The 22,172-nt window shown below is 35.5% G+C and overlaps 1 protein-coding gene across 1 annotated transcript in view; it reads right to left on the bottom strand.

Annotated features, from left to right (window-relative positions):
- The window catches only part of UBXN7 (UBX domain protein 7), a 50,005-nt gene that overhangs the window by 14,606 nt on the left and 13,227 nt on the right, over positions 1-22,172 (bottom strand). Inside the window, exons 2-5 of the mRNA XM_081139024.1 lie at positions 18,348-18,495; positions 15,740-15,807; positions 7,653-7,718; positions 6,305-6,417 (exon numbers count right to left, since the gene is read on the bottom strand). Coding sequence (XP_080995150.1) covers positions 6,305-6,417; positions 7,653-7,718; positions 15,740-15,807; positions 18,348-18,495 — 395 coding nt within the window. The remainder of the gene's footprint in view (positions 1-6,304; positions 6,418-7,652; positions 7,719-15,739; positions 15,808-18,347; positions 18,496-22,172) is intronic.

The raw sequence follows: 22,172 nt of genomic DNA, 5'->3' as shown, positions 1-22,172 counted from the left end.
ATGGAGAATGCAGAGAGACTAGTAGAAAGTGCGGAGGTGCGAGAGGGCTGGCTGCACTCCCACGGACAGCACATGAAGGTGCGGAGGGTATCTCAGGTGTTGGGGGTTCCCATTGAGGACTCTGGGGTCTAAACCCCAAGCTGTGCTTCCAGTCCAGAGCACCAGAAGTGAGAAAGGTACCCACATAACATCTGGCTGTGAAAAGCAGCAGGATTTCTGTTTGCCAGGGAGAGATAGCTGGAAATGCAGACACCCTCTTAAAGGGCCAACACACAAAGTTTCGGGTGCAGCCACTCACCTTGTGCTCTGGCGGAGGCAGAGTGGACTAGAGCAGTGTGAGGAGAATCCAGTAGGGCTGGCTGGGTGAGCAGATCTCACAGGGGACCCATCTGGACTCTGGTGCTGAGTCATCCCCCCCATATGGCAGAGGACATCTTTCTTAGGCAGACTTTTACTTCCAAGCAGCTTTTGCCTAGAGAGGTAGCAACTGCTGACCCTGCTGGGAAACCTCTGGCCCCACCCTGCGGAGTTTCTACAGCCTGAGGCTCCTTAAGAGACTGATAACAATCAGCCACCCTACCCTATGGAATTTCTACAACCTGAGGCTCATTAAGAGACTGAATAACAGCCTCTGGGTGCTTTGAGTCTGCCTGATTTGCTTCTGGACCCAGGGCTTGGAAAAGCAGACCATGGTGCACATCTTGGTCCCATCCAAAAACCAAACACACGCAGACCCAGCAGAGGAAACCAAAAGCTGTGGAGTGTGGAAAACTTCAAATAGGGCACTGAAGGCAAGTCACAAACAGCATCTGACATTGGCCTGCACCAGAGACCATCCAAACGACTGGGAGTCCTAGCAAATCTACCTAATACAAAGAAACAAGCCAAAACAGGGAGCCAAAATGGGGAAACAAAAAAACAAGTCCCAAATGAAAGAACAAAAGAATTCTCCAGAAGAAGAGAAAAATGAAATGGAGATAAGCAATCTATCAGACAGAGTTCAGAACACTGATCATAAAGATGTTCAACAGCATGAAAAAGCATATAGAAAGAAATTAAGAATGACACAGTAGAAATAAAAAAAAATTGGAAGGAATGAACAGCAGATTAGAGGAAGCTGAGGATCGGATCAGCAAATCAGAAGACAGGGTAGAAAAAAGTCACTCAATCAGAGAACCAAAAAGAAAAGACAAACAGGATAGTTTAAGGGAGCTGTGGGACAACATGAAATGTAACCATATTCACATCATAAGAATACCAGAAGAGGTCGAAAGTAAGCAAGGGTTAGAGAACCTGTTTGAAGAAATAATGGCAGAAAACTTCCCTAACTTGGTGAAGGAAAAAGTCACACAAGTTCAGGAGGCACAGAGAGTCCCAAGCAAGAAGAACCCAAAGAGGCCCATGCCCAGAAACATCATAATTAAAATGCCAAAAATTCGAGAAAAAGAAAGAACGTTAAAGGCAGCAAGAGAAAAGCAATCTGTTACCTACAAAGGAGCTCCCATAAGGCTGTTAGCTGACTTCTTATCAGTAACTCTACAAACCAGAAGGGAATAGCATGAAGTATTCAAGGTAATGAAAAGCAAGGATCTGAAATCAAGACTACTCTATCCAGCAAGGCTATCATTCAAAACAAATGGTGCCCGGCCGGGGGTGGAAAGGAAGGGGTGGATGGGAAGAGATTATAAGAATTTATATGTATATATGCATAACCCATAGACACAGACAATAGTGCAGTGAAGGCCTGGGGGAAGGGGTATTGGGTGGAGGGATCAATGGGGGGGGAAGGGAAACATCTGTAATACTTTAAACAATAAAGATAAATTTTTTTAAAAGATAATTTTTTTTAAATGAAATTAAATACCCCTGTATTGAGCCAGAAAGCTGAATTTTAACTCATCAAACGCTTATTTTAAAGTATACAAATGTAATAAAATTACTCCTTACTCCTAGGAAGTAACAGTGTTCAATTTCCTTACCTACAGCATACACATGAATTTAATAGATAGGTGATAAATGAGTAATTATACTGCCTTAACTGAAGAAAAAGTATTTGAGAATAAAAAAAAATAATACACATTTCTAGAGAAACAGATTGGAGAGTACTTATCCCTATAACGGTAAATTTACATAAGTCTGCCTAAAGTACAATAGGGACAAGGGGGAAAAAAGTCAAGAGTTTAAAAATGATGGAGAGTGATTTGCTTTCGTTTTTAAAAATTCATTTATTCCTATTCATGCTTTCATTAATTCAGATTTATTCATTCAACAAATACCTTACTGAGTGCCTACCATGTTTCAGGCACAGCTACAGATGATGGAATTATAGCATTTACCAAAGAATAAAAAATCCTGCCCTCATAAAGCATACACTGGGGAGAAACTTTGTATCAATCAGTACAAGAAACTGAAGATGCTGTTAAGAAATTATTGCTAGAAGAAAGGCCCAAAGAAGACATGAATTTTATTAAAAGCAACAATGTTTGGAGGGAATGAGAGTCTTATATACACAATCTCACTAATTATATGAGTCAAGGACTAGAGGTAAGAGTGAGCCACGGGACAACTGATGAGCCTTCCCTCTCGGAATCTATTAGGTTGTTCTGAATGAACACTCAAAAGCCATTACATGGAGACCCAAGGACAAGTGTGGCTACACCAAATAGATACAGCTTATCTGTGACAACAGGGAAACAGTGGGAGACTTCTATCTCTCCCATTCTCCAGATCAGTAAAGTTAAGAAAAAAAAAAAAGATACAGAGGAAAAATTATGTTTCAATAATAGATATGCATAAAGTCAAGAAGGGAATATATTAAAATATGCACATTAATGGAAATTATTATTTTATTATTTTTCCTTACTAGTTTTCTAATTTGCCAAATTTAAATAAAACTAAATATAAGCTACATATAAAATTTATTTTTTAAAAGTTTATCTTGCCCGGCCGGGCGTGGCTCAGAGGTTGAGCGTCGACCTGGGATCCAGGCGATCGGGGTTCGATTCCCAGTCGGGGCACATGCCCGGGTTGCGGGCTCAATCAATGAATCTCTTATCATTGATGTTTCTATCTCTCTCTCCCTCTCCTTTCCTCTCTCTGAAATCAATAAAGATATATTTAAAAAAAAAAAAGTTTATCTTACATATTTTGTTATTGAATTGGTTCTTTACATTTTTAGTAAAATATTTTTACTTGCATACACAGCAGGACTTTTGAAATTAACAAAGTGTTCTTATTGATTAGGACTAGGTGCATGTGTAACTAAATGGCAACAAATAAATATGCATTTCTTATGAAACTAAGGAAATATTATGAAAATTGTTCTGATTCTTTCTGTACAATATACGCCAGATTATGCCATTCAATCATTTGACAAAGATTTAATGAGGGCCAATTACATGCCAAAAGCTCTTTTAGGCACTGAATAAGATGACAAATAAAACAAAGTTCCTGTGTTCATGGAACTTACAGGTAAAATATTCCCTTGCCCAGGTCAGATCATTCATCCTAAGTGGGTCACTCAGTTCCAACTATATTGATTTCCTTGGCTGTACCAGAAATACACCCTAGTTCCTTCCAACATCAGTTCCTTACTACCTGCTCTTCCCCCTGATATTCCTATGGTTCACATTCCTTCACTTCATTCAGGTTTCTATTCAAATCTCATCCTTCAGAATTTTCCCTGGTCTTCCTATCTAAAACAGTCCTCTCTCCTTACATTTACAAACATATGTGAAACTTATGAAATCAACCCTGCTTTTGTTTTTAAGTACACATGCACCTTAGTGGCTCCAAACAAAAAATTGCCCTCTCTCCTTCCCTTATTCTATTTTATTTTCTCCCCCTATATATTGTAACCTAAAATAACACCCTATCTCTCTAGACACACACATCGAACATACTTGACATATATACATACTAAATGTTATATACAGATATATATATATAGACACACATTTGTTTTTTATTTGTTTATAGTCTGTTTCTCCCTATTGATTATAAACGCTTTGATGGCAAGAACTTTGTGTAATTTGTTTATCATTATCTACCTGTGGCAGAAACTGCTTATAGTTACCAAATATCCATTTTTTTCTAAGCACCTGGATTTCCTAGTGTCCCTTGCAGCTAGGTGTAACCATATTGCCAAGTTCTGGTCAATGGGATGTGAGCAGAAGTGATGTGTTCAACTTCTTGGCTGTGCCTTTAAAAGGAAAAGGTATACCCTTCTCAACCCCCTCCCTCCTTCATTCTGGCTAGAAAGGAAACACGATGGTAAGCCACCTGGAATCATATGGACAAAGGCATACAAGACCTAGGATATAGAAGAAAAAGACAAAGACACTACACTGCTAGTAACTTCATAGAGTAGAATGATCCTAATCACCTGGACTTCTATTTTGTTTAAACTATTTGTTTTCTTCCTGGTCTATCCCACATGCAGTAATATCTTTAGCCCAACAAATATAATCCCTATCACCTAGAACAAGGCCTTACAAAAGGAGGCCTCGATAAATATTAAATGAACAAGTAAATTAATCAGTCTCTTCAAAACCCTCAAATATGGTCTACCTCTAGTTACATTTGGGCCCTGCCTGAGCAACCAAAGAGGGTCCTTATAATTTTTAACATTCACCTCTCTAAACGTCAGTGACTTAATTTTGCATATTACCTCCCTAATTTATATAAAATTAATGGATATATCATTAGTTATAATGAAATGCCTACGTTTTCTGGGAGTGTTAATGTAATGTAAAGACTCATAAATGATAAAGTTGAGTATTACTGAAAACATAAATAGATTATTGCAAACAATACAGGTCATGAAATAAAGAAAAAAAGGTCATATAACTTTAAAAAATGAATCAAACTTCAGATGACAATTTCAAAAAAGATTCACATTTTCCCTCAATGAACAAGCATCAGAATAACTGCATTTCATGAGCCCAAAGTGACCATATTAAATCAAGCTCAGAGTTATTTCATTAAGCCCTAGAGCAACTCAAAAGCTAATGAAAAGGAAAACATGTCAGAACAAACTCAGATCATTTTTGTCTTTCACATTGCTGCTTTTCTCTCTCAATAGCTGTATTATCGCCAGAACATTAGAAAGGATAGGCAAATAAGCACCTGGAACACTAGAAAGGATAGGTGGCTGCCATGTTAAGATCATGAGGGAAAGATGAAGAAAACTGAGGAGGCATCTAACCTGACATCTTTGAGCTGATAAATAAACACCGAAGACTCCCTCAACTCTAGATTTCTTTACATGACAAAAAGAAACCCTTGTTTGGTCAAATCACCATCATTTGGATTTTCTGTTACATGTATCCAAACACTTTCAGTTTTTACAATTCAGAAAATTAAAACTGAAGAACAAGCTTATGGTTAAATTTCTTACCCTAAATACTTCATTTAGGCTAGTATAAGAGCATGCGAAGGAAAGAACATTTTTTAAAACCATCATAATTCACTTTCAAATATGTAGCTGTAGCTACTAACATCATTTTTGTGGTTATTGTTTGGCTTACTTTATCCTAACAGATAAGACTTTACCTGAAATTTAAGTGATTTACATTTATGCAAATGCCATTCTAATGCAAAAGAGCATTAATAAGCTAGTCACAAGCTATTTGAACACCTCAACAGAACAGTTAAAATCCTAACTAAACTCAGTCATTTAACAATACTAGGTCCTATTAAATTCTAGAGACCGGGTCCCAAGGTTTACAAAAAAAGAAAAAGAAGTACAGTCCCCCTGCCCTTATTAAGCTTATAATTTAGCAGATAATCAAATAAATCTGCTCTGAAAAGTTTTTCTTTGGTATTAGCCAAGTTAAAGCCAAGAAGTGAGTGAAAATGTATTCTGCAACTAGAGATAATTCTTTTAAAATACACTAGGAACCCCCTAGGAAAGTGGGCAAAGATACCTACAAACCACAAATAGCCAACAAACACATGCACACTATTCTCAGTAGTAATCAAAGATATATAAGCTTTTGAAAAAGATTTTAAAAAGAACTATCAAAATGGCATAAGAGTAAGATTTTAAAAAGTAATATTTAAAAAAGAACTATCTAAAATGATACCACACAGGCTAATAAAATGATTTTATCAAGCAATCTTATATACTGCTGGTACAAATATAAGTTTATGTAACCTTTTAGGTATAATCCATATCGTACTTATTAAGATGCCAATTCTCTATACGGTATGTTGAAAACTTTTTCTCTCTTAAAAAGAAAAAAAATGGCATTGAAAATGCAAAAGAATTCATAGCTAAGGCTTAGAATTTCCAACTACTTACTGTTTCGAAGCTGCCTTTATGCATCAAATCAATGGGTGGCCGGAACAGATCTGCAAGGGTAGTTAGTTTCTTATCTATGGCTCCTCCATTTCTTAATTCCTGTTCTTGCCGAACTGAAACACAGGAGGATGTGAAAGTTTCAACTAACCATAAATAAAAAGCATAAATCTCACAGTATAAAAAACATGTTATCAATTGCAAGAACTACTGAACAATGTGCTTGACCTCAAACGCAAATATTAAATGCTGATTCTGAAAATAATACAAAGAAAGGTGGGGAGGTAGTCTTAAGTCTCAGTGGTGGCTTTCTACCCAAAGGTAAGGATAAAAGCAGCAATATATATTACAGTCACATAATCAAAATATTCCCTTCATATATTCAAAATTAACTTTAGCATTGAAGAAAACTGTCAACTCCATTTATCTAGTTCTAAAAGTGATCCTAATTTATCTGTAGTTTCTAGCTATATTCCCAATCTTTAAAGTTTCTGGCAATAGGCAAGAATGACCATTGCTATCACCTTCTCCTGGCAGGGCACAGGATTCCCTGGATGACCTGAGTCAGTTTGGGTTCCCCTTCAACACTCTCCAAAATTACAAGACCTATTTGTGCCTCAGTGAGCTTATTATAAGTCAACTATAAAATCAAACATGGTCCAAGAGTTTCTTACATATTCTCTAAGCATAACTGTCCTTTTTAGAATTCCATTGCTAAATCAGTAGTAATTCCTCTAAAAGTGTAAGGTCAAGATTCTCATTCTAACTTATTCCACAGAAAGATATAAACCTATTCTAAACAACTGTAACCAAAATGTTAATACTGGCTGCTTTGGGTGGTGTGGCTTTTTCTTCTATTTTTCAATTCCCCTACAATAACCGTTTTCATTGTGGTCATTACTTTAATTGACAGATCTTGAAGGTAATGAGCTTTTTATTTTATTATAGTCAGTATTTAAGTGCTCATTCAAAAGCTCATTAAGTTTGTAAATTGCCTAATTTTTACATTATCTCCACCTCTCTTATTATTCTCCCATCACTGACTAGGTTAAAATTTAGAACAATTCTGCTCTGGAGGAATTAATAACAATCACAGACTGAATTCATACTTTTACTTTTAAAATAAGGTGACTCCTCAAAGTAATTAGAACTCATATTAATCATCTTTTTCTTTTTAAGAAAAAGGATATAAATAAAACTAAGATCCTGACCTGTAGGGGAGTGTATGGGCACTTTTCTACCTTGTGGTTTTATATGTGGGAGAGAGAGGGGAAAGGAAAGGAGAGGAAGACAAGGGGAGAGAGACAAGCAGACAGACAGAGGGAGGATAAACTGATCCATAGATACCTACTAGTTTCAGTTTGAAAATCCCGGAAACCATCAAATATTGAACGTGCAGGCCGCCGTCTTTTAGGAGCTTTAGGGGGAAAAATAGAATTGACACAAAAATTTAAACATTAATTTTAAAACAATTCTAAAAGCTTCCTTATCTATAAGTATGTTTTAAAACACTCATAGATTCATAATGGTGCCCTCCTTCAAAAAATGAAGTGTTTTAAAAACCTTCAAGTCATTCATATATAATTAGCTCAACCATCTTCAGCCCAACAATTTTGTTTTACAAATGAGAAAATTAAGGTCCAGTTAAAGAGACTTGACCAACCTGTGTAAAAGATAGGAAGAAAGAAGATTTTAAGGATGACTCCCCATGGAGATGAAGCTACAAATGTTGCCAATATCCAATTCAGGTTAGACTAAGACTGATTTTCAACCAGTGTGCCACAAGAATTTTTAAAACATGCACTACCTGACTGTTTAGTCAGGGGCACTGACCTCTTTTCCCTTAGATTGTCAAATAAAAAATATGACAACAGCCAACACAACAACAGCCATTCGATGTGAATCAAAACTATACCTATTTTTTTTATCAGATTGGCAAAAAATATATTTTTTGGTGTGCCGAAGAATTTTAATGATCAGTTTATGTGTGCCATGAGATGAAAAAGGTTGAAAATAGCTCGGCTAAGGGATCTGACTATTCTTTGGTATAACACTTGAGTAACTAAATTCTAAACCATAATATTTGAAAACTACTCATTAGTAAATGGATATACATGTAAAATTATAAATACCAAAAAAAATTTTTAATTTTGGAAGAAAAATTTTTTCCACATTTACACAATGGTTTAGTAACAGAAAAGTTAATAGAACCAAGGTCTTCTTATACCCCTGTACAGTGTCTATTATCCGATCCTTCTACAGGTGAAATCTAAAAAGCAATAGTCAAAATGTTATCTTCCTATATGTATGTGTTCTCAAACCTAAAAAAATTTGCCAGATCATTTATATAATTACAATAAATAAGGACATTTAATGACTCTCTCAATATGGATAATAGTCATTGTTGGCTTATACATTCCTGGCGAACATGTAATCAGAACAATGTTCCATGTTAATTAATGATGACTAGTAGCAAAATTAGAAAGTATAAAAGTTCCCCACCCCATGTCAAGGCTTCTTTCCCAACAGCCTGTGTTTGCTATTACATAGGATAATTCTTTCTATCCAAGAACTATTCAAAAATAAATAAATAAATAAATAAATAAATAAATAAACAAACAAAAATGCAGAACCACACATAAAAACTCTCATTTTCCTTTAAAGCATAATCTGGCTGCATATCACTTATGCACATACATATATGAGTATTTATATTTAAAAAGTACAATATCTCTAGCAAATGGATTTCGTTAAAAAAAAGAAACTTTCACGTTTTAGTTTTGTATTGAATTTCTAAATTTAATTTTAGTTGTATTACATTTATTTAAATTGAATTTTTAAAAATTTAAATACTGCATTATTTTTCCCACCCTCCTTTCCTTCATAAAGAATCGAGGAATGTTATTCTTTTCAATCTTGAAACTATTTTTGATCAAGAGGTCCTATGTCAAATGTGTATGTTTCTAGCAGGAATAATATAGTCTTTCAAGAATGCCTTCTTAAAACTCATTATTGGATACTTTTTAACCATAATTAAAGAAGTAAGAGTATCTTAAGACAGAATAACAACCTAAAACAGCATCCTACTATTGGGGAGGTAGTACATGAAGTTGGTTTTCTTCTACTTTTAAATTGCCAAAGGCAGGCCAGTCAATATTCTACATATGTCTCTCTCTCTTCCTCCCTCCCTCCCTCTCCCAGTCTCTTTCTCCCTCCCCCCTCCCCCCCCAATTTAGCCCTTCTCTATCAGGCACTTGATCTCCTAGTTCTCACTAGTTCCTCTTATTGCTAGCCTTCTACCCAAACCCTTTTACTTCTTGGGCTCATAACCTGCTCCCATCTTTTTCCTCATTATTTATCCTAAGTCTAACCAAGAAACTCTCCCCAGGCCACAACACCTCTAGCCCTAGAACCATCATTACTCCTGCCTGTCTCTTCAGTATATGGTTTCCTGACTCTTCCAGACCATCTGCTATAAAGTAAACATCAGTCCTCTGTACTCTCACTTTGCTGCTACATCATAGGGGTGGTAGTCACTGAGGCTAAAAACCTACAAAGAGCTAAAAGAGCTGTAAGGAGCTTCACAGTTAGAGAGAGTGGGACAGGTGGAGAAAAAAATTTAGTGAGAAGAGTGACACATTTTCACAAATCTGTTAATAACTGACTTAAGAGAAGATATCTAGATTTTCGGATGTGCTTCTGCATTCTATTCTGCAATCTGCAGCTATTCCTTTAAAGTATATAATTAAAATTCAACCATGCATAGACATGTAGTTGTAAAAAGGAATATTTTAATAGTGTTTAAAAAATTGTGAATATTCTCTTCTGATACTACACCAAAATTCAACCAGTGGTAGTTTCTTAAAGATTAGTTGCAATGTGGAATCTGAAATCTCATCAATGAACTTTTCACACTCTGCTCCATTAAAATCCATAGGCCTATGGGGTAGGCAGTCTCTAAGATTGCCCCCAATTACCTCTATCTCCTGATATTCATAGCCAGTGTGTGAATATCCTGAGTATGGGCAGTATCGAACAGAATAAGGCAGAGGTGATAGGATTAGATGGTATGTCACTTCCAATATTAGATTTAAAAAGATAGCCCAGCTGGGTGCGACTCAGTGCTTGAACATCGACCTAGGATCTAGATCGTGGTTCAATTCCTGGTCAGGGCACATGCCCAGGTTGCGGGCTCAATCCCCAGTTAGGGGCGTACAGGAGGCAACCGATCAATGACGACTCTCTCATCATTGATGTTTCTATCTCTCTGCCTCTCTCTTCCTCTCTCCAAAATCAATAAAGATATATTTTTTTTAAAAAAGAAGAAGAAAAAAGGAATGGTGGCTTCTATCTTGGGATACCCTCTATGGCACTCATATGCTCTGTGGCAGGGACCAGATGTCTCCAACCAACCAACAGCCACATGAGTGGGCTCAGAAAGAGATATCCTCCTCTATTCAAGCTATGAGATGACTGTAGCCCTGGCTCATACCTTGATTACACCCTTGTGAGAGACCCTAATCAAAGGCACCTGGCTAAGCCACACCTGGATTCATGACCCACAGAAACTGAGAAATAACAAATGTTTGTTTTTTTCAGAATACTAAATTTTGGAGCAATTTGTTACACAGTAATAGATATGTAATCTCTCTCTATACATATGCAATCCACCTTACAATATGAATAGATTTTTTACCTATGCACAATTTTTGTAATATGATGCATTGATCTTTTGAAAATATTTGTTCACTGAGTTATGCAAACATTTCAAATATTAACCATTTCATTATACAATATTTTAAAAATCACCATCTGTTAATGTCACCAATAATCTCATCAGAAAGTCTTTAAGTAGTGAAGCACTACTAAGCTCACAGTCATGGATATAAACTTTCTAAAATTCCAACTTCTACCTGAAAGCTTTTAAAAAAAAAAAAATCACTGGTAACAAATATCATCAGTTGTTTGCCTGGAAGCAATAACGAGCTTTGTTCATATTTTTAAAAAAAATGTCTGCCAAATGCCTAAATCTAAATAACCATAGTCTGTCCAAAGGAAAAAAATAAATGGGACTATATCAAACTAAATAGGTTTTACACAGCAAAGAAAACCATGAAAACAAAAAGACGACCTACTGAATGGGAGAAGATATTTGCCAATGGTACATTTGATAAGGAGTTAATATCCAAAATTTATAAAGGACTCATACAACCCAACACCAAAAACACAACAAACAATCCAATCAAAAAATGGGCAGAGGACATGAACAGATACTTCTCCAAAGAGGACATACAGATGACCCATAGACATGTGAAAAGATGTTCAATGTCACTAATCATCAGAGAAATGCAAATTGAAACCATAATGAGATGTCACCTCACACTTGTAAGAATGGCTATCATCAATAAATCCACAAACACCAAGTATTGGCGAGGATGTGGAGAAAAGGGAACTCATGCACTGTTGGTGGAAATGCAGATTGGTACAACCAATATGGAAAACAGTATGGAGGCTCCTCAAAAAAATAAAAATGTTGCCCTGGCTGGTGTGGCTCAGTTCACTGGGCACTGTCCCGTGCACCAAAAGGTTGCTGGTTCAGTTCCCAGTCAGGGTACATGCCCAGGTTATCGGCTCGATCCCTGGTGGCAGTCAATTGATGCTCTCCTCTCACATTGATGTTTTTCTCTTTCTCTCTCCCTTCCTCCCTCTCTAAAAATCAATAAAAACATATTTAAAAAAAAAAAAGACTATATGCACCCCCATGTTCAATGCAGAGCTATTTACAATAGCCAAGATATAGATGAGTAAATAAAAAAGCTGCAGGGGTGTGTGTACAATGGAATACTACTTGGCCATAAAAAAAATAAAATCTTTTTTTTTTTTTTTAAATATATCTTTATCGATTTCAGAGAGAGGAAGGAAAAAGGAGAGAGAAAGATAGAGACATCAATGATGAGAGTGTCATTGATCGGCTGCCTCCTGCACACCCGACTGGGGATCGAGCCCGCAACCTGGGCATGTGCCCTGACCGGGAATCGAACCCCAATCGCCTGGATCCTAGGTCAACGCTCAACCGCTGAGCCACACCTGGCCGGGCAAGAATAAAATCTTACCAGCTGAGAAAGCATGGATGGACCTAGAGGTATTATGCTAAGTGAAATAAGTCAGTTCAGAGAAAGACAAATACCATATGATTTTACTTATATGTGGAATCTAAAGAAAATAAAGCAACAAACAAAACTAAAACAGACTCACAGACACAGAGAAAAGACTGATGGATGTCAGAGGGGAGGGGGTTTGGGGGACTGGGTGAAAAGGTGAAGGGATTAAGAAGTACAAATTGGTAGTTATAAAATAGTCATGGAGACATCAAGTCCAGCATAGAGTTTATAGTCAATAATATTGTAATAACTATGTATGTGGTGCCAGGTGGGTACTGGAAATATTGGAGGGAACACTTTGTAAAGTATATGATTATCTAACCACTATTCACTTGAAACTAATATAAAATAATACTGAATGTAAACTGTAATTGAAAAATAAAATTAAAAGGAAATTGAATAAATTTTAAAATAACTACAGTTTGCCCTGGTTGTTGTGGCTCAGTGGTTAGAGCACTGGCCCCCACACCAAAGAGTCGCAGATTTGATTCCCTGTCAAGCACACACACCGGGGTTGCAGGTTTGATCCCAGTCAGGGTGGGTGTGGGAGGCAACCAATGGATGTGTCTCTCTCACATCAATGTTTCTCTCCCTCCCCCCCTAAAAATCAATGGAAAAAATATCCTCAGGTGAGGATTAACAACAACAAAAAACTACAGTTTGTCAGCAATCCATCAAGTAAAAATAATATTCCATGAAAAAAGCAGCTAGTTTAGCTTATAACTCAAACAACTGTACAAGAACCTTTCCTTAAAACCACGGTACTTCAATATGCAGAAGTGCTTTGTGCACACATCCTATTTCATCAAACAGAATAGTTTGAAAACATGTATTCAAGGGCCAAGATTTAATAAAATTAATTTTTATCACTTCATCAAGAATATTATTGAATAAAATTGCCTTTTTTTAAAACTGCAAGTGTATGGCAGTGAAGATTTCAATGAGTAGTAGTACAGTTTGGTACCACTGTCCTGATTCAATTAAGATGCAGCAATCTGACCCATTACTTTTGAACCATCAGTTCATTACTTTTGAACCATCAGTCCAAATATCAACACAATAAAAAAGGCAAATAATTTCTTAGTATTATTATGAAAATAGTTTTCATCTTACAGACCCCCCCGAAAGGGTTTCAGGAATTGCTGACCACACTTTAAGAATCACACTTTAAATTAATATTGTCCTAAAAAGAAATAATTCTCCAAAGACCTTTCTTAAGTTATAATAAGGTCCAATAATGATAATTCAGAGTGATTCCTAACTGTACAAGTCATTCTCATCCTCCTCCTAATGTATATCAAACCAGAAGTAAAAGGAGGAAAGTGAGATTTCAAATGGGAACTCTTCTGCCTCTGTTCAACAGTAAAACAGCACAGAATGTATTTCCTGTAGTCTTTCTCCACTCAAAGATCTTGCCTTCTTCCTTGCAATTAAGAAAAAATAGCCCAGCCAGCATGGCTTAGTGGTTGAGAGTCTACCTATGAACCAGGGGGTCAAGGTTTGATTCCCGGTCAGGGCACATAGCTGGGTTGTGGGCTCCATCCTCAGTAGGGGGCATGCAGGAGGCATGACTCTCATAATTGATGTTTCTATCTCTCTCTCCCTCTCCCTTCTTCTTTCTAAAATCAATAAAATATATTTCTTTAAAAAAAGAAAAGACAAAGCTTCCAAGTGTATTACTCCTTGGCTCTAAAAATCGATTCATAACATTTATATACATTTTAAAATTATTACTTGCTTTATTACTTCACAGTGGAAATTAAGAAAGAGTGAAAAGTAAGTATATTAACAACACAATGACTGGCTGAATTGAACAATATAGAAAGCACATATTATTCCTCAATATTGAGATCTTATAGTTTTCTTCCTTCCATCTCTATTTCTGAATCTAAACTGTATATTCTTTTATTTCTTGCTATAGTAACCTCCAAAACTAAAATTAAAGATCAATCTTTAAAAAAAACTCTCAATTAAGGTGCTTTTTCAAATCAAATATGGCCCTGGCCAGTGTGGCTCAGTTGGCTGGCATTGCCCCATGCACCAAAAGGTTGCCTGACAGATTCCCAGTCAGGGCACATGCCCAAGTTCCTGGCTGGATCCCCAATGGGAGATGTGCAGGAGGCAACCGATCAATCGATGTTTCTCTCTCTCCCTCTCCTTTCCTCTCTAAAATCAATAAAAAACATATATTTTAAAAAAAGATATGGTTTATATAAAACTAACAAACAAAATAGAAACAGTAATTGATACTGAGAACAGACTGACAACTGTGGGGGGGGCTGGGAGAGAAAGGTGAAGGGATTAAGTAAAAAAACCTCATAGATGGGCAACAGTATGGTGATTACCAAAGGGAAAGGGGGTTGAGGGGAGGTAGGAGAGAGTAAAGGGAGAATAAATGGTGATGGAAAGAGACTTGACTTGGGGTGGTGAACACAGAATACAATATACAGATGATGTATTATAGAATTGTACCCCTGAAACCTACATAGTTTTATTAATCAATGTCACCCCAATAAATTCAATTTTAAAAAAAGATATGGTTTATATACTTTTCTTCATCCTTGTCTTACAACTTATTTGCTCTCCTTTAGTCTAGTTTACCTATAAACTTTTCATAAGCTTATTTCTCTGCATTACTGTTCTCAATATGTACAATATACATTTCTATGCATTTGTCTGCCCAACTAGATTACTTTATCTTCTATTTTTTAATATACCTGGTAATGCTAAAATAGTTGGCTCACAAAAAGTAAATAAGTGTTTATGAAACTAAAACTATAAATTTTCTTTAAATCTGATTAAACATCTTATTTTTTATCATCTTCTCTATGCACCCATATTGATACCACATTTTTTTACACGGATTAGGTATCACTTTCTTCTCCTTTGTTCAAAATAGGAATAGCATGTCTAGAAATTAAGAAAGAGTGAAAGTAAGGCATATCAATACAGCAAGATGATGACAGTCAGGTAGGTATACAGAACATAAAAATAGCTGGAATCTTTAATGATTAACTGGTTTCCATTAGAAGGCAGGAGTTCTTTTTGCTAATTTCCCTCCCTTGGCCTTCTGCAACAAATATAACTTTTTACACTGGTTCACTCCTTGGAAAGATCAGTTGTGCAAGTTTCCTGAAAATACACAATTACAAGATAAGAACTGACTCTATACTTGAAGTAACAATCTGAGCAAGCCTTCACATCTTTTGATAGCTTCATTAAAATCCTAGAGACAACAGCAACGTCAAATGAAGCTAAGGAAAAAAGAGGAACTTACCACCAAACAAAGGTTCTGGTTCCACCAATATTTCCTGCTTTTGAGGAATAGGGGCACGAACTTCTTCTCTATTAAAAAAAAGTGGGAAAATATCAACATGAAAACTGTTTTTTTGTTACCTGTTTTCTCTGTAACTACTGTGAAATATTCAAACTAAAAAGTAAAATGAATACCAGTCTTAGTGACTTTTAGGAACCACAGTGATGAATGCTTGTTAGATAGTTTCCATATAGAGACTAATTGGAATAAAGTACATGGCACAGATATCTCAAATGATTTACAAAGAAAGAGAACAAACAAATATAAAAAGTGTTTACCCCTTTCCTCTCAAGTTCTCTAACCTAAATTCTTTCCAAAAAAAGAGAGGGAATTAAAAAAAAAAAAAAAAGGCAAAAAATTAATTAAAAATATTGGCTTAATAAAAGCACTATTACTACCACATCAAATAAATAATTAAATTACACAGATATAGTAAAATAAGCTTAAACAAATATGCAGTGAATTTTATACTAGTTATGAAGATGGCCAACATAGGTATTACCCTGGATTATTTATAAATAGACCCTACTACATACAGAACAGAAAAAGTAATTACTTATCTTATAAAAGCCTGTAAACTCTTCAAAGTTTACTTCTAGAGGGTTTACTAATAATCCATCTCTTCCAGTAAAAAAAAAATACTCATTTAGATATACTGTAAAAATGGTGTATGTTCCTTTAAATATCAATTTATTTTATAGTTTTAACTCAAATATTACATTCTGATTAATGTTCATAGCAAATAGTAAGTTCCAAATTTATTATTTTCTGCTTATAATTAATGTTAAGTTAGGCCCTGTGTTTTTCATTCAGGCATTTCTAATAGTAATAACTGAACTGGAGGCCCTGTTTTTTGGTATCTAAGAGTAGAAAATCTAAACATACTTTATGAAATAAAGTATGAACATTCATTTGTCAACAAGAACTAACATCCTGTAATCAAATAACTAGACAAAGAAATATACAATAAACCAAATAACTAAAGAATAAAGGATAATTCAAAATTATCCTTTATAATTATCCTAAATAATTACTCTTTCCTACTAGATATCTGTCACCACTTACAGACAGAATTTCAATAATCTGAAGGAACAATGTGTAAGAGGAAGCTCTATTAATCTTCTTTCATCTAAGAAAAACAGGTCATTATCTTAAGAAAACTAATAATTTAAAAGATATCTTTTACCTAAATCTTTCCATTACTGACATACCTCACTATTAAATATAAGTATCTCAATCAGCTGTAGTGGCTACACAGAAAGACATGATTACTACATATTTGAGGGTATCTGTTCCAAGACTGTTAACTACCTAACAAGATGGAAAAATGGAACAGAAAAAGTTAAACTATAAAGAATGAAAATTATAGTTTAGGAATTAGGAGCCACTATCAAATGTGAACCAATTAACAAAACAGATAATCTAAGTCAAATTATACTGTAATTCAATAGGGAAAGACATTAATTTATCAACACTATTTTTAAACACAATTAAGAAAACATGTTTTATATAGTGAGGACAGATGTTTTCCCAAATCTGCTGTGAATAACTGTTACTCAAGTTTCTGTAAAATAAATGTTTTCATATTGATTTACACGCTATGTTGAGAGAGAATGGGATATCACACCTGAAATATATGACCAACATTGGGAGAGAAAAAACTTTACAAGATATTAATAATGATCTCTAAAGTTCATGCTTCATGTGGAAACAGTATTATTCTAAAATGTGGAACTATATCAATAAAAAGAGGCAAGAATGTCCTGAATGTTATTTGGCCTCTTAAATCTGTGTCTAATTTAGTAAAAATAAAATCTTCGTCTTCTGTCTATCCCTATTTAAGGGGATTCCTCTACTTTGAACCTCATGTTATAAACAATGAGTTATAAAGGACTATAAGTATTTACGTATTATTTAAGAATCCTTTAAATTTTGTTTAAAAAAAAAATCAATGGTTTTCCTTTGAGTAACATTCATTTCTAATATTTTCCAAACTGTTGGAATTTTGCCCAAAAGGTATTCATTTCAAGCTCCTATTAGTATGAAATGTAAAGAGCAAAAAAACCCAAATCTGTTTACCATTTATTACTATTCTCTATATAGTACAGTTCCATATACTGAAGGTGCTTCTAATAATTAACTACATGTAACTATTTAAGGTTTAAAGGACTAGAACTATTTTTCAAAAAATTTTCATGGCAGCTCAAAACTTTCCTGGGACAATGTAAGAAATAGAATTGGGAAATCTGAACTTTATGGGCTTTACTTCCATATCTGCTACTTAACTGCTGTGTAGCTTGGGAAAATGGCTATGCTTCTGCTTCCTCAGCTGTAAAACATGTAAAACCCATAATAATGCCATCCTACAGGGTTCTTTTGAAGATTAAATAATAGACATGACAATGTTTTAGAGAATTTAAAGCATGTAAGTGTAAAATTTTCTATTTGACACTTTTTCAGAAGCTTTCCACTTATAATTTTTTTCAAATACAGAGAATTAACCTGATAAAAATGCAACTACTGAATTTAGGCAGGGGGTTGCTCCTAACAAGAAATAATAAATTCATACTCTGTGTGTGGTCTAACAGTGGAGACACTTGCTGAACTGGTACTGGGTTCTTCAGCGATTCCACCACCATCCAAAAACATTGTGACTGCCATCTCCAGATTATTATTGCAGGCTTCAAGCATATGTTTCCCTACACTTTCACTTGCACCTGAAATAGCAGAAAGAGGTTAAAGGTTAAAAAATAACACCTTCTTATGTTCAGTTCTTAGAATACAGAATTTCCAAGCAAATTAACAATATATTTTCCCTTTAAGAATGAGTAACTTAAAAACAAAAACTTATTTAAACTTTTACACTATTGGCACTCTCCCCGTCTCAGGAGCATGCCTGTACCTTTCCCTTCCCCCTCTTCTTCCCCACAGGCATGCATTTGTTAAACTCTAAGAGTCCCCACCAGACTTGCAACCAGGGGAGCAATGGGCAGTGGCAGCTCATCCCAGGCTAATTCCCTGACCCTGCCTCCAAGGCACTTTCTCTGACTTCCAGTGAGCCAAAGCAGCTCTACCTAGGCTCTCTCCTGTTGCTTTGTCTATCCTAAGCCCTTCCTTGTTTCACTGTCCCCAGCTTTAATAAATGTACTCTCAAAATAATAAATAAATTAAATAAAAAATAACTTTCTACACTGTTGCTATAGTGTGGTATACTGAGCTAGAAAAGAAGTAGCAGCATTAAAATAGTCTTCCTTCATAATAAAAACTAAAGTATTTATCTGACATTTCTTTAAATGGATCAACAATATATTTGTTAATAAACAAAAAAAGATTTTAAAAAATCAGACTACATTCTAGAAGGTTAGAAATTATTAGAAAGAATACATTTCAGTTCTCATTTCTTTTTTTTTTTTAATCCTCATCCGAGGATATGCTTTTATTGATTTAGAGAGAAGGGAGAGAGAAACATCGATGTGAGAAACATCCATCAGTTGCCTCCTCATATGCACCTTGACCAGGGATCGAACCCATAACCTGGGTATGTGTCCTGACCAGGAATCAAACCCACAACCTTTTGGTGTATGGGACAACGCTCCAGCCAACAGTATTTAATTTCTATGAAAAAGAAAGCATTTTTCTTAACAGTGGGAGAGAAGTGAGACAGAACATTTTTGTCAAAGATATAAGTCAAAACCTGGTAAGAAATGTCAATCTTCATCATTTAAACCTGGCCCTATCACACACTTACTCATCTGTAAAGCCAGCATAGTCTGCTAGATGCAATACAAATTAGTAAAGCCCTTTAGGAAAACAATTTTACAACATGTATCAAGAAACAAAAATACTTGTTCCTTTTTTGACCCAGTAATATGGGCTTCTAGTAAAAAGACATATACTTTTATTATTTACCCTACATAAAATAATACATACATAAACATGTCCACATACATGTCCAGTATAACTTTACTTAATATGAAAAATTGAAAACATAAATGTCCAATAGTAGAGTTTGATTTATAGAATCTATTTGAGGAAACATTTTGTGGTCATTAAAAAGAATCTCAGCTTTCCAATGGGATGACTTTTCTTCTACCTGATTGATGTCCCTTACAATCTACTTCAGTAAGGTCTGCTGGTTTTGAGTATAGGGGGAGCAGAGGGTCTGAAAATGTCTTTATTTTGCTGTCATTCCTGAAATACAGTTTTACTGAATACGTGTTCTATTTTCTTAAGGCTAACAGCTATTTTCTCTCAGTACATTGAAGATTGCATTCCACTGTCCTCTGGCTTCTGTTGTTGCTGCTGGGAAATCGGTTGCTAAAGAAAAACACTTGTATAGCAATCTGTTGTTTCTCTCCAGTTGCTTTTAAGATCTCTGTCTTTGGTCTTCTGCAGTTTCACCCTAATTTGTCATGGCTTATTTTATTTGTCTTCCTTGGGATTCGCTGGACTTCCACCATATATAAGTACTGTTATCTTTTATAAATTCTGAAAAATTCTCAGCCATTTCTATTTAACAATTACCTTACTCCTCCAGTCACACTTATTTCCTTCTGAAACTCCAAGTAAATGTGTTACAACTCTTCACTCTAGGCTGTGCTAAACTGTTTTTATCTGCTCACTAAGCTTTTAATTTCAGTTAATTTTTTATAATTAGAAGTTCTGTTTTTTATTTTTTCCTAATCTGCTTGGTCGTGTTTCAGAGAGCCTTACTTCATATTCATATGTCAACATTAATTAAACTTATCAGAGTTAATAAGACAAAACAAACTTTCTGCAGTCTCTAGGTGGTCACACTGTCTTGTTTCTGCTGGCTCTTGCTTACTGTGCCATGGTTTTTGTTCATTTTGTGATTTTTTTTTACTGAGATCTCATGCGCCTTGGAATTTTGACCTGTAGATTTTTGAAGCCTAAGCAGATATGACTTGATAGATTTTGTAAGGCACCTGTGGGCACTACCAAACAGGGACCACTTCAAATACATTCTTGACTTGAAATTTTACAAGACCACATGGGAAATGTGACCCTATATGGACCACTGTTATAAATTCTCAATGAAGCTACCACCTGCCACTCCCCAACTACCAAAGTTGAGTCAATGTCTCAACTTCATTAAGTGGCAGAGGTCTTCTTTTAGACTCCTCTCCTTAGGAAGGCCACAGGCTTTGTTTCCTGTATCCTGTGCCTTAACACACTTATCAAAGGAGGTCAATGCCAATCAGTTTGGGCAGATTCCACTAGGATGAAGGCTTGCTTTAAATCTAGCTAACACCTGCATTCCTGATTTAATTTCATTTTTAGTCTCTGTGTACTCCTTATTTTCTTGCCAGCCCAATGATACATTCTGAAAGATTTTTTTAAATACACATTTTCCCCCAGATTTTTTTCTCAGCAAGAGGGTTATCCGTGATATCTCTCTAGTTCAGCCCTACTGCCAGAAAGGGAAGTGCTGGTTCTACTCTTAATATCTCTTCTCTACTACTATCTCTAAGGCTTTATTTCTGTTTCTTTTTTTACTATCTCTAAAGCTTTAAAGCAAGCCCTTAATACTTCTTACTTGGATTACTGCAGTAGGCTCCTAACTGATCATCATTCTATCTTCCACCTGGCTGCTGAGGTTATGTTCCAAAATACAAGTCTGACTGTATCACACCCCAATTTCTTTAATGACTTTCTGACACCTACAAAGTCCTTATGATCTGGAAAGTCCTTTGTGATCAGGTCTCAACTTATCCCTCAGGCTTTGCCTCTCCTCTTCCACACCCTACACAATTCAGTGCACTGAATTTCATGCTTGGAATATCCTTATCCTCCTCAGCCCTCTCACCTACTTCATCTGGTTCATGTATGCTCAAGAATCACCCTACATGTCACTGTGTCAACTTGTGTGCAAAGGTTTCTCTACACTACCTCTCCATTCCTATCCCTCCGACAGTCTCTATAATATAATACACATGGATATACTACTAAGCAGTAAATGTTGGTTTACTTTCTGGCTCCTCCAAAAGAGAAGCTTCCTGAACACAAGGACTGGTTTTTGTCTTGGTATCGCCAACATCTAGCACGTTTGCTTGCATGTGATCAATGTCTAATAACCTGACTTAAAGCTACTGCATAGTACTCAGCTCACCAGTTATTACACCAGGGAAGGGCCAGGCTTCAGCCAAAACAATTCTTCTGTATCCTTTGAATTTTATATTGTGTGCATATATTCGTATTTTAAATTTCATTTATAAAGCAAGATGGTTACACTGTGGAAATCACAAACTGCAAATGGATACTTAGGATAAATGGAGTTAAGATAAAATTTCCAACAAGACCATCACATACAAATTTTAAAAGTTCTATATCTCAATATAAAGTGAAAATCATATGCTCCCAAAAACTGTCAGAT

The sequence above is a fragment of the Miniopterus schreibersii genome, assembly GCF_964146895.1.
Source record: "Miniopterus schreibersii genome assembly, chromosome: 5".
Lineage (NCBI taxonomy): Eukaryota > Metazoa > Chordata > Mammalia > Chiroptera > Miniopteridae > Miniopterus > Miniopterus schreibersii.
This window is presented reverse-complemented; position numbering and strand designations above follow the sequence as displayed.